The 10,909-nt window shown below is 41.3% G+C and overlaps 1 protein-coding gene across 1 annotated transcript; it reads right to left on the reverse strand.

The window, feature by feature from the left end:
* Nucleotides 1–5,841: 5,841 nt before the first annotated feature.
* Nucleotides 5,842–6,537, reverse strand: LOC149161839 (uncharacterized). The gene has a single exon (XM_089435017.1). The coding sequence runs from the start codon at nucleotides 6,535–6,537 to the stop codon at nucleotides 5,842–5,844; it is 696 nt and encodes a 231-aa protein (XP_089291143.1).
* Between the last annotated feature and the right edge of the window lie 4,372 nt (nucleotides 6,538–10,909).

Raw genomic sequence — 10,909 nt, forward strand, 5'->3', positions numbered from 1 at the left:
CCAATAGACTAAATATCAACCTGACCCAACATATCTGGATTGTCATCCTTATTGAATTTAGGGTTCACCTACAAAATTGATGGACTATAAATCACAGAAGTGTTGGCGTATAGCCCCGGGCTCTGAGTGGCCACCTACATACATTCTTGAGGCTACATGAACAAGGTAGAAATGAGGCCGTAAATCTTGAATGAAACTTGCGACACGAACCTGGAGGGCCTGGGTGAAATCTTTTATTATTTCTTCCTCTCTTTTCTTGAAATGGAAAACTTGTCCAGCCATCTCTGCAATTCAATAACTGTCATCACTATCAGTGGTACATTTTTATTTTTATTTTTTTGACATTTTGCAAATAACTAAAACATAACCAGTTTCAGTTTCATTACCATGATTTTTGAAGGCTTATGAGCTACGTCAGCAAGGCAGAAAATGAGGCAATAAATCTTAAACAAAATTTGCGGATCATAAGGTATTGGTTAATGGTAAATTACGTTATTATTTCCTTCATTTTCTTGAAATAGAAGGAAGGCCCGATCCTGCAGATGCCACCTCTGCAAATTATTCTGAGCTATCGGCATTGGCACATGGTTAATTACTGTAACATGGCATTAGTATGTCTATGGCACATATTGTGATGCAACACTCCATAAAGACGGATGAAACACTCCATAAATATACATGGAAGGTTGAAATGGACTGATGCACTTTAAGTTTCGACGTCATAAAGTTGGATAAAGTAATGTCCATCATTCCTTGATGTTGACGTTGATGATGAAAGAATCACCTTTAATAACATTGGTATTTGAAGAAGTCAAAAGTTTACATTACAACCTTTGAGCTTAGATGACATCTACACGATTGGATGGTCATCCTCATTGAATCTGAGAGCTCAGCTACAAGATTGATGGACTATAAATCACAGAAGTTTGGCGTGTAGCCCCGGGCTTTGAGTGGCAACCTACGTACATTCTTGAAGCCTTATGGGTTAACTAAACAGTTAGAGAATGAAAAAATTTCATGAGCTAATTTTGGAGATGGGTTATGAATAAAAATCTAATAATTTTTAATTTTTTAAAGTTTTATAAATTTAGTTTACCACAACTTAATACACTAACATCTTTAAAAACATTATTTAAAAAAAAATATTATAAACATTTTATTGTTTTAATATTTTTAATATTTATTGCCAAGGTTACTACATAAATTTCCATGCCAGTGTCCGGGTGGCAGGGTAAAATCTTTTTTTTTTTTTTTTCTATGTCAGGCTAATTCTATTAATAAAAACAAAAAATATAATTACACTAAGGCTCCGCCTCAATCGCTGTTGCTAGAGTTCATCAAGAAAGTCGAAATTGCCCTAGATTAGGGAACCCAGTTTGACACTGCAAAAAGACCAAACATATATCCGGGGAGAGTCACCAAAGGAAACCCATACATAGGCCTTGGATCCATGTTTTGAAGCAAAACCCAGAAAAAGATACAACTCAGCACCACCGGACTCGACAACAGAACAACAAATCCTCAGCAGCAGAAGGCTGAGTTGGCTCGTGGGTGGCAACGGATGCCAGGTGGCGTCATTTGTTGTCATCCTCGTCAGGTGTCTCCTCGACAATGAGGCAGGCATACTGGTCCCAATCTTCATCCTTCTCCACCACGTCGCCTTTCACTGCACCACCTGGAGGCCCCCTTGCATGCTGGGTGCTGCTCGAACTGCCAACGAACCCCATCGTTATTGCAGCTCCTGCAGAGCTGCCACCAGCTCGCTGAATGTCACCTGCGTGAGCTTCTCCACCATGCAGTCTGCTGTGGCTTGCGCCCCCGCCATCATCCTTCGAATTTTTCTTAGAACCCCTACCCATTTTCGGATTTCTCACCTCTTGAGAATGCTCTTCAGAATTCCTCGCTTGGTCATTGTTCTGCTCATCTTCTTCAGAGAAAACAATAGTCACATTGGCAGTTATGATGGGTCTATTCAGACTACTCTAGAACCTGAATTGGGTCGAGTGAGGGATAGAGCCTGGACGCAGAGGAGAAATTGCAGTATGGAGCCTAATATTGCTGTGGGCAGCCATCGAGGCCGACCCTTGCCCCTGCCCACTGCGCTTATGGGGATAGTGACTATGCGGCGACTTGGGGGGAGGCGAGTTTTCATGGTGCTGAGGGGGAGAGGCAGGAGCCAAGCTCTGCGCTGCCTGAGGGCGAGCGCTGCCTCCTCGGGTTCCTCCTCTACGACTCCTCATGTGATGACGGACCATACCAGTGAGGTTGGAGTGCAAATCAGCTGGACAAGCGAACGGGAGGGAGAACGAGTTGTGAATACAGGGCTCCTGAGCAGGATTTAAAGGGCAGTGCCTGGAGTGGGAGAAATGGTGCCCATTTCCGAGATCAATACAACAGAGGAGCCAACATCATCTCCCTATCACTGTTCTGCTGCAAGAAATTCCAGCCGAAGGTGGACAGAAGCTAAGGAACGAGGGATGAACAGAGGGTTCGAGAGGTGCCATATGAATATCATCTACTTCCATATCTCGGCCTGAGGGGCCATTTATTGCAGCATGCACGCTGGCCAGGTTTCGTCTGAGATGAGCCTGGAGCAGAGCGCAACCCACCGCCTGGCAGGTCCTAGCGCTAGCAATCCGAATGGTGGCCATTAATGATCTTGGGTTTTACCCGCATCCGGGTGCTCTTCTTCCTCTTGAGCCATTTCACTCTTCACCAATTCCTTATACTCTAGTTTCTGGTGTTTAGTGGCTAGCGTAGAGAGCGTAGCTATATGTAGAGCCTTTCCCCTTTTTACTCCTATATTTGTCAGTAGGTCAGCTACTTTGTTTCCCTCCCGTCGTATGTGCTTGAGATTGATAGCCCTGTGGGAGGAGAGCTAGATTTCAATGAGTTTTAATCGACTCACCATTCCCCAGTTGTTTCTCACCTTACCTGAGGGTGTTCCCTGCAAGATTTTGGTGACCATATTTATAAGGATCTGCGAGTCTCCTTCTATAACAAGTGGGAATAGTCCATGTTTATGGGCTAAAATAAGACCCTGCCATAATCCTTCTAATTCTGCTGAGTTGTCAGTGTCCCATCCATTTGAGCCGAGGTAGATTAGCCAAGGATTACCTATATGATCTCTGATTATTCCTCCAAATACAGCATTTCCTGGACTCCCTTTCGAGGCTCCATCAAAATTTAGCTAGAACATGTGACGGGGAGGAGGAATCCACTTATCTGGAGTACTTCTTTTTGCTTGAGTCTTTCCTTTGATTATCATTTCTTGATTCCACTGTAGATTCCAGTTTGTCCATATGGTTTGTTCCTGTGGGAGGGAGGGGAAGTCCTCCTCAGACCAAGTTTGAAGAAGTAAAGTTTCCTTGATATTCTGACATACTGTATTCCAAAGAGATTCCACGGGCATAGATTGATCCTTGAAGATACGTCGATTTCTCTCCTTCCAGATTGTCCACATGAGAAACCCCGGTATTAACTTCCATAAGGAGTTTAAAAGCTTGCTTTTGAATGGGTTCTGTGCCCAATTGCGAACAGTAGAGATAATATCGCCTTGTATCCGTCCATCCTTTTGGCATCTAAAGTTGACCTTTTCCCAGAGCTTGTGCGCTAGTGGGCAAGAGTTCATAATATGCTGAGTGGTTTCCTCTTCTTGCTTATAGTTGGGACAAAAGGAGGGGCCGTGGAAGCTTCTCTTCTTGAGGTTGTCCCATGTTAGGATTTTGTTGTGACATAAGAGCCATAGAAAGGTGGAGATTTTCGGCCAAATTTTGGGGTCCCATATTTTATTCCAGAGAGGATCCTTGACAATGTGTTCCTTCATAATGATGTGATATGCCTCCCTTGTAGTGTAGGTTCCTTTTTCCTCATAGCCCCATCTAAGAACATCCGTTTCCTCTGAATATTGTATTCTTCTCTTTGTTAGTTCAGTTCCTAGAATCTGTTTTGCTAATTCTGTTCCCTGTCCGAATATGTAATCTGTGCTACACCATTGCCTATTCCCCTGCATTGTGGAAGGAAGCCAGAAGTGCTTGACTGTGCTCGATGTTTGCAATTCCTGTTCCGGTATTTGATGAGGTAAGATTAAGTCCTTCAATTTGGGTTGTTGCTACCATGAGTCATCCCAAAACCTTGATGTATTGTCGTTTTTAACTTCCCAGAAGCTATATTGCTGTATTAAGAGCTTGTGTTGCTTGGCCGCATTCCATATTAGTGAGCCTGGGCTGACTTCTGAAATTTGGATTATTTCTTCTGTGGGTCGACTGTTAGCATACTTTGCAGTCCAAAGGTTGGCCCAGGGGGTGAATGGCATAGTGAGCCATTTCCACCAAATGCGAGCGCCCATAACAACGTTGCTGTGATAAGGATCACACAGACCCGTTCCTCCTGCAGACTTTGGTAGGCAAACTGTGTCCCATTTGACTAGAGCCCATTTGCGTTTTTGTTCAGTATTGCCCCACAGGAAGGATCTCTGTATACGTTTGATATCTTTGAGAACCCATTTGGGTGCAGCTAGGATCGAGAAGAGATACAACGGCATGGATTGGAGAACCGCCTTGATCAGGACGAGACGACTGGCCATATTGAGGGTCCTATGAGTCCAGGAGGATAGGCGCGCCTCCAACTTTTCTAAGAGCAACCTCCATGAGGAGTGTTTCAGAGCAGAGTCAGTCAAAGGAGCACCAAGATACTTGGAAGGGAGAGTGGCAATTGAGAATCCAAGGATTCGAGCTATAGAAGCTTGGGTGATAGCGGGAGTATGGAAAAAGAATAGCTGAGATTTGGCTTTGTTTATTTTCGCTCTTGAGGCATCTGAAAAATCTGACAATATAGAATTGAAGTGATGAGCTTCCTGGACTGAAGGGTGACCGAAGAGAATATTGTCATCCACAAATTGCTGATGGGTGAAGGCAGGAGTGTTAGGAAATGATAGGCCTCTGAGCTTCTGGGAAGATAGAGCAGCTTTAATACTTCGTCCTAAACCTTCCGCCATTAACACAAAGAGGAAAGGGGAGAGAGGGTCTCCCTGTTTGATTCCCCGAGATGGCTGGAAAGGTGAAGAGGGGATTCCATTGATCAAGATTGAGAAGAAAGAGGAAGAGATGAGACTCATGACCCAGCGAGTCCAAGTTATGGAGAAACCAAAAGCAATTAGGATTTTCTGAATATAAACCCAACTTAAGCTATCAAAGGCTTTTGAGAGGTCGATTTTAAGGAGCATACCTGATCTCTTGGAGTTCTTCAGGGAATGGATGATTTCATGAGTTAGGATTATGCCGTCCGTAATCTGCCTGCCTTCTACATATCCAGACTGCTCCGACGATATGAGAAATGGTAATAGCGGTTTGAGTCTTGAGGCTACGATTTTTGAAACAATCTTGTAGATGACGTTGCACAGGGCAATGGGCCGATATTTGTCAGGGGTATTAGATTGAGCCTCTTTTGGGATTAGCGCTATGAATGTGGCATTCATAGCTAGCAGCATCCATCTCAATGTTCTCGATTCCTCCACAACCTGCCAGACTTCCATTTTAATTAACTCCCAAAAATTATGGAAGAAGTTGGAAGTGAACCCATCAGGACCCGATGCCTTTCCCTCTTTCAGTTGATGTACAACATTTTCCACTTCCTGTAAGTCGATCGGCCTAAGTAAAAGTTGATTGTGCTCCTCTGTGATGACTTTAGGGATGTTCCTTGTAATTTTTCCTATAGCTCGCGTTATATCAACCTATGGTTCTTGATGAGCTTGCTTAAAGTAGTTGAGAAGTTCAAGTTAAATTTCTTCATGTTTTTCCACTCTTATCCCCTACTCATTTTGTATGTGAGTGATATTGTTATTCATTCTGCGTTGTATAGTGGTTCTGTGAAAAAATCTTGTATTTTTTCCCCTTCTTTTAGCCACCTGATTCTTGATTTTTGCCTCCAGAGCGTTTCTTCTTGTTTGGCCCTTTCTGAGATCTGTTCTTCAAGAGACTTTTCCTGCTCCAAATATTCCTCTCTTCTGCCCTCTGTGATGATCCATTGCTGCAGCCGTTTCATATCTTGGTCGAGTGCTATTTGAGCCTGGAAAATGTTACCAAACGAAGAATGGTTCCATTGCTTTATTTTACTTTTGAGGTATTTAAGCTTCTGTTGAAATTGGAGCATTTTTGTACCATTTGGTGGAGTATAGTTGGTCCATTCCGAATTTACTAGATTAACGAAGTCCGGATGTGTCATCCAAAAAGCCTCGAAGCGAAAAGGCTTGCGGCTTGTATTGCCTGGTCGAGACCATTGAAGGGAGATTGGCCAGTGGTATGAACCTGAGAATGGCAGTATTGAAGCTGAGAGGTCTCCTCCTAAGTGGATTGCATTGTCAGAGATTAAGAATCTGTCCAGGCGAGATGCAATTTGTTGGGAACCTGTTCTTTTATTATTCCAGGTATAAAGTCCATTGTTGAAGGGCATGTCAATAAGCCAATTACTTTGAATGTATTCTTTTAGATTATTACTTTCCTTATCCAGATTGTTCCTTCCTCCTCGCTTCTCTTCCATCTTGGTTATCATGTTGAAGTCACCCCCATTGATCCAGAGTGGATGAGACCTATCAGCATTGATTGAGGAAAGGGTATTCAAAAGTTCTACCTTATGCATAGCCTCCTAGGGAAAATATACATTAGTTAAGAGACCATGTATATTGGTTCCTGTAATGTGGAAAGTGGCTTGAAGGAAATTCTTGTTAGCATGTGTGTTGTTGAGCTCAATGGTACGAGCATCCCATATAATTGCCAAGCCTCCTGAGGCGCCAGAGGCATCTACTGCTGCTACTTGAATACTTGGCCAAGCTTTTGCCACAATTCGGTCAAGAGAGATGGAGTTACATTTAGTTTCCTGCAAAAAGAGAATTTGGGGCTTTTCTTGCTTTATCATATTTTTAATCAGTCTGCATTTCCCAGGGCCATTGAGCCCTCTGATGTTCCATGAGATGAGCTTCATGATGGAAGGTTGGAAAGAGAGTTGTAATACTTTGTGAGCTTGGAGTACCTTCCTGACTCCACTAGCATTTCCCCAATGTGTATGGTGCATTGGAGATCCATTTTTCTTCCTCTCTTTTTGTTATCTTTGCTGATGTTTTTCCCGTCCCAGAGGCTTCTAGTTTGAATACCTAGTGATTTTTGTCTTTGAGCCCTGGAGAGAATTACTTCCAGATTCTCCAGCTGTCTCTCTAGAATTTTGTCATAATTCTTTGTTTTGCATGCCTGCTCTAGTCCAAGAATATCCAAATCCCCAATATCTATGCTTTCTGGTTCTTCTTCCATATCATGTGTATCACCTATTCCTTCTGTTGTTTCTGATGCCTTTGTAGGGTCAGGCTGCGAGTTGTCTACCTCCATTACTTGAGAGAACCAAGCGGGGATTGTACGCGTAGCCGTGGGGGAAAGATCTGTGGGTAATGATTCTTTTTGGCTTTCCTTGGGATCAGAATGTGCAGATTGTATGTTCATTAGAGGATCCTCCTTAGAGGGGGCGTGGATCTCAGGGTTGTGGATATCTTGCCGGGCTAGCGCTTCAAAACTATTGCTCATGGAGGGCTTTGATGTACTGGCTTGAGGCTTCTTAGGGTTTGAAGCAGGTCTCTTGTGGTTTTTCCTGCGATTGGCAACTTTTGTGAAGCCACTCAGATCAGGCTCATCCGAGGCAGAGATATTCGAGGGTTTCTGAGTTAAAGGACAATCCCTAAACAGGTGACCCAGTGCATGGCATCTCTTGCACCGAAACGACACATGTTCATAATCAATTAACTGAACCCATTCAACATCATCATGAAAGATACTTACCGCATCCGGGACTGCCTTACTGAGGTGCATATAAACGCAGATTCGGGCATAGGATGTGTATCTTCGGAGTTTTGTCTCCTCAGCTATTTTGACAAATTCGCCGAGACCATTTCCTATGGTTTGTAAGGTCTCTTCGTCCCAGTATTCCATGGGGAGAGAATAAAGACAGATCCAGACTAGCGGATCTTTGTCTGGATTGAAGCGCTCCACCCAACCCCTCAGATAAAGACCAGCTGCGTTGAAGAAATAGGGCCCTCCATCTAATACTCTGTTTTGGTCCTCTAAGCAGTTAAATATGGCCGTGAAGAACCCTTTAGGTCCTAGCTGCAGTGTTATGTGTCCTTTCAGCTTCCACTTAGCCGCTATCCAGCCATGCAACGCTTTTTCTGTTGGCCACATTCCTATGAATTTGCCTATCAATGCATGGTCTCTCATGTACTAGATCTGGGCATTGATCCGATGACTTGGGAGTTCTATCTTTGGGCGTTCAGCAGCTACCAGTCTACAGGTGTTCGAGGTGATCTGGGGGTTCTCTCTGTCATTCGTTTTGGTATCTTGTGGTTCTATTTCTTCTTTGTCTTCATTTGGTTTAGCTTGTTTGGTACCTTCCTCACGCCGCCGTGGAGAGTCGTTAGCACTTGGGGGAGGCGCAACGTCCTCCCCCTGGGGGGTATTCATGATTCTCTCGCTGCTCCTAGTCGGATGCGGACTTTCGTGATACTGTTGGTATGACAGTAGTGCAGAGTTCTGGTCAGATCTGCCGTTGCAGGTTTTGCAGAAACCCTACTTCGCTATTCCTTCACACATATGATTTCATACAGCTTGACCCATCTAGAATTTTTCTCACCATGTGTTAGGAGAATGATACATATCGGGTAAAATCTTTTATTACTTTCATTGTTTTCTTGAAATAAAAACTTCTGCAATTCAATAGTTGTCATCATTATCATTAGTGTAAACTTTTTACCTTTTTCAAATGCCTAAAACATACCATTTCAGTTTCATTACCATGATTATTGCAGGCTAGCGAGCTATGTCAGGAAGTCAGAAAATGAGGCCATAATTTTTAAATAAAATTTGGGATTATAAAGCGTTGGTTAATGATGAATATTTTTTTGTTATATTTTTTATTTTTTTGAAATATAAGGTAGGTTAATTAATGTAGATGTTATTTATTTTGGCCTATGGAGTTTTGGTGTTTGGTAAATCTGTAGAGATGTCACCCATACTTCTATAGAGTAAGAAGTTACAAGCAATATGAAAGCAAGTCTCATCACCAACTGAGGCCTATAGAATTTTGGTGGAGTCTCATCTGTGTATTCCACTATAATAGTAATGAGACCATAAATCTTAAATAAAAGTTCCAAGAGGAATACCTACAACATGACTAGTTTTATTTCCATGATTCTTGAACACTTATGAACTAAGTGAGCAAGGCAGAAAATGAAGGCACAAATCTTGAACAAAATTTGAAAGATGAAGTCAAGTCTCACTAATACAACCCTTTGAGGATGGGCCTCATCAACAAGGCTACTTAGGATCAAACCTCAAAGTGTGACTGTGCCTTGTGCTAGAGAAAAAAGACATGCTAAAAATCTAATCACCTAAAAACTAATATAGCACAGAACAAATACAATCCCCAAATAAACCATAATATAATTTTTAACCTTTTTTACTTTATTTTCTTGAAATCTAAAACTGGTCAAACCTTATACATTTCATGTCTCCCATTCACAATTTTCTGAAAATGGAAGACTGGTCGAACCTTATACATTTCATGTCTCCAATTCAATGATTGTGATCACTCTTAGTGTAAACTTTTGACCTTTCGCAAGGATCTAAATGGTTGTCAAACACTATTAATGTAAACTTATGGTTGTCAACACTATTAATGTAAACTTTTGTCCTTTTGCAAATATCTTTAAAGAAGGAACAGAAGAGTGGTCCAATTGTGTAGATGCCATATAAGGTCAATGGCTACTAGCATAATCACTTTCAAATACCCACTAACATAATCAGTGTTATTACCGTGATTCTTTCATCATCAACCTCAACATCACGGAACAACGAATATTACTTTATGCAACTTTATTACCTCGAAACCGCAAGTGCATCAGTCCATTTCAACCGTCCATGTATGTCTATGAAGGGGTGTTTCAGCCGTCTTCATGGAGTGGTACATCACAACGGGTGACATAGACATAGAATTTTATGTTATATATTTATATTGTTATTATTATCCTTCAGCCGTCTTCATGGAGTGGTACATCGCAATGGGTGACATAGACATAAAATTTTATGTTATATATTTATATTGTTATTATTATTATTTATAAAAATATTTTAAGTGTGGTATACAAGTTTTATTTTTAGATAGGATTTGACTATTAAGTCTGTAAAGTATATATATTTTATTTCTGATTTTAAATTTATTATTTAAAAAAAAATACATATTTTTAACCATTAAACCTAATCACACTATATAAAATATTAATATATAAAAACCCATTCAAATTATATAAAAATATATAAATATTAATGTATAACATTGTTAGCCATGTGACAATGACTATCGCCCAGCCTATAAGTATTGATGTATTAATTAGTAAAACGTCCATATCCTACCACCTATAAGCATTGTGAAGTTAGTTGTACTATCCTCACCTGTCAATATGTTGAAATAAGTAATGTATCTACGGCCTGTCATTTTTTTTTTTTGGAAAAGTCTGCGATGTGTATTGAGGGTGATGGAGCGTTTATCAATAGTGAAAAATTCATGGCTATGTAGGTGAAATGTCGAGGCCTGCTCCCTATAAGCATTACCATGTTGGCTGTAGAAATATCTACGGCCTTCCATATGTGAAAAACTGTTGCAGACAATGTGCTTTGCTTGGCAAGGTTTATATATATCATTTTCAAACATACCACCAACACGCATTACCATGTTTGTACGAATATCCGCGGCTGTCCATATGCTCCAATAACTTTGGCAGACACGGTTGTTACTGGGAAAGCTTTTATATATATAATTTTGAAACGTTTCTCAGTTTTGGTGGGGTTAACTTTGGCCGATTAAATTCCATGACAGG

Source organism: Pinus tabuliformis, chromosome 5_2, assembly GCF_031772625.1.
Source record: "Pinus tabuliformis cultivar Carrire ecotype Pingquan chromosome 5_2, CPIR1, whole genome shotgun sequence".
Classification (NCBI taxonomy): domain Eukaryota; kingdom Viridiplantae; phylum Streptophyta; class Pinopsida; order Pinales; family Pinaceae; genus Pinus; species Pinus tabuliformis.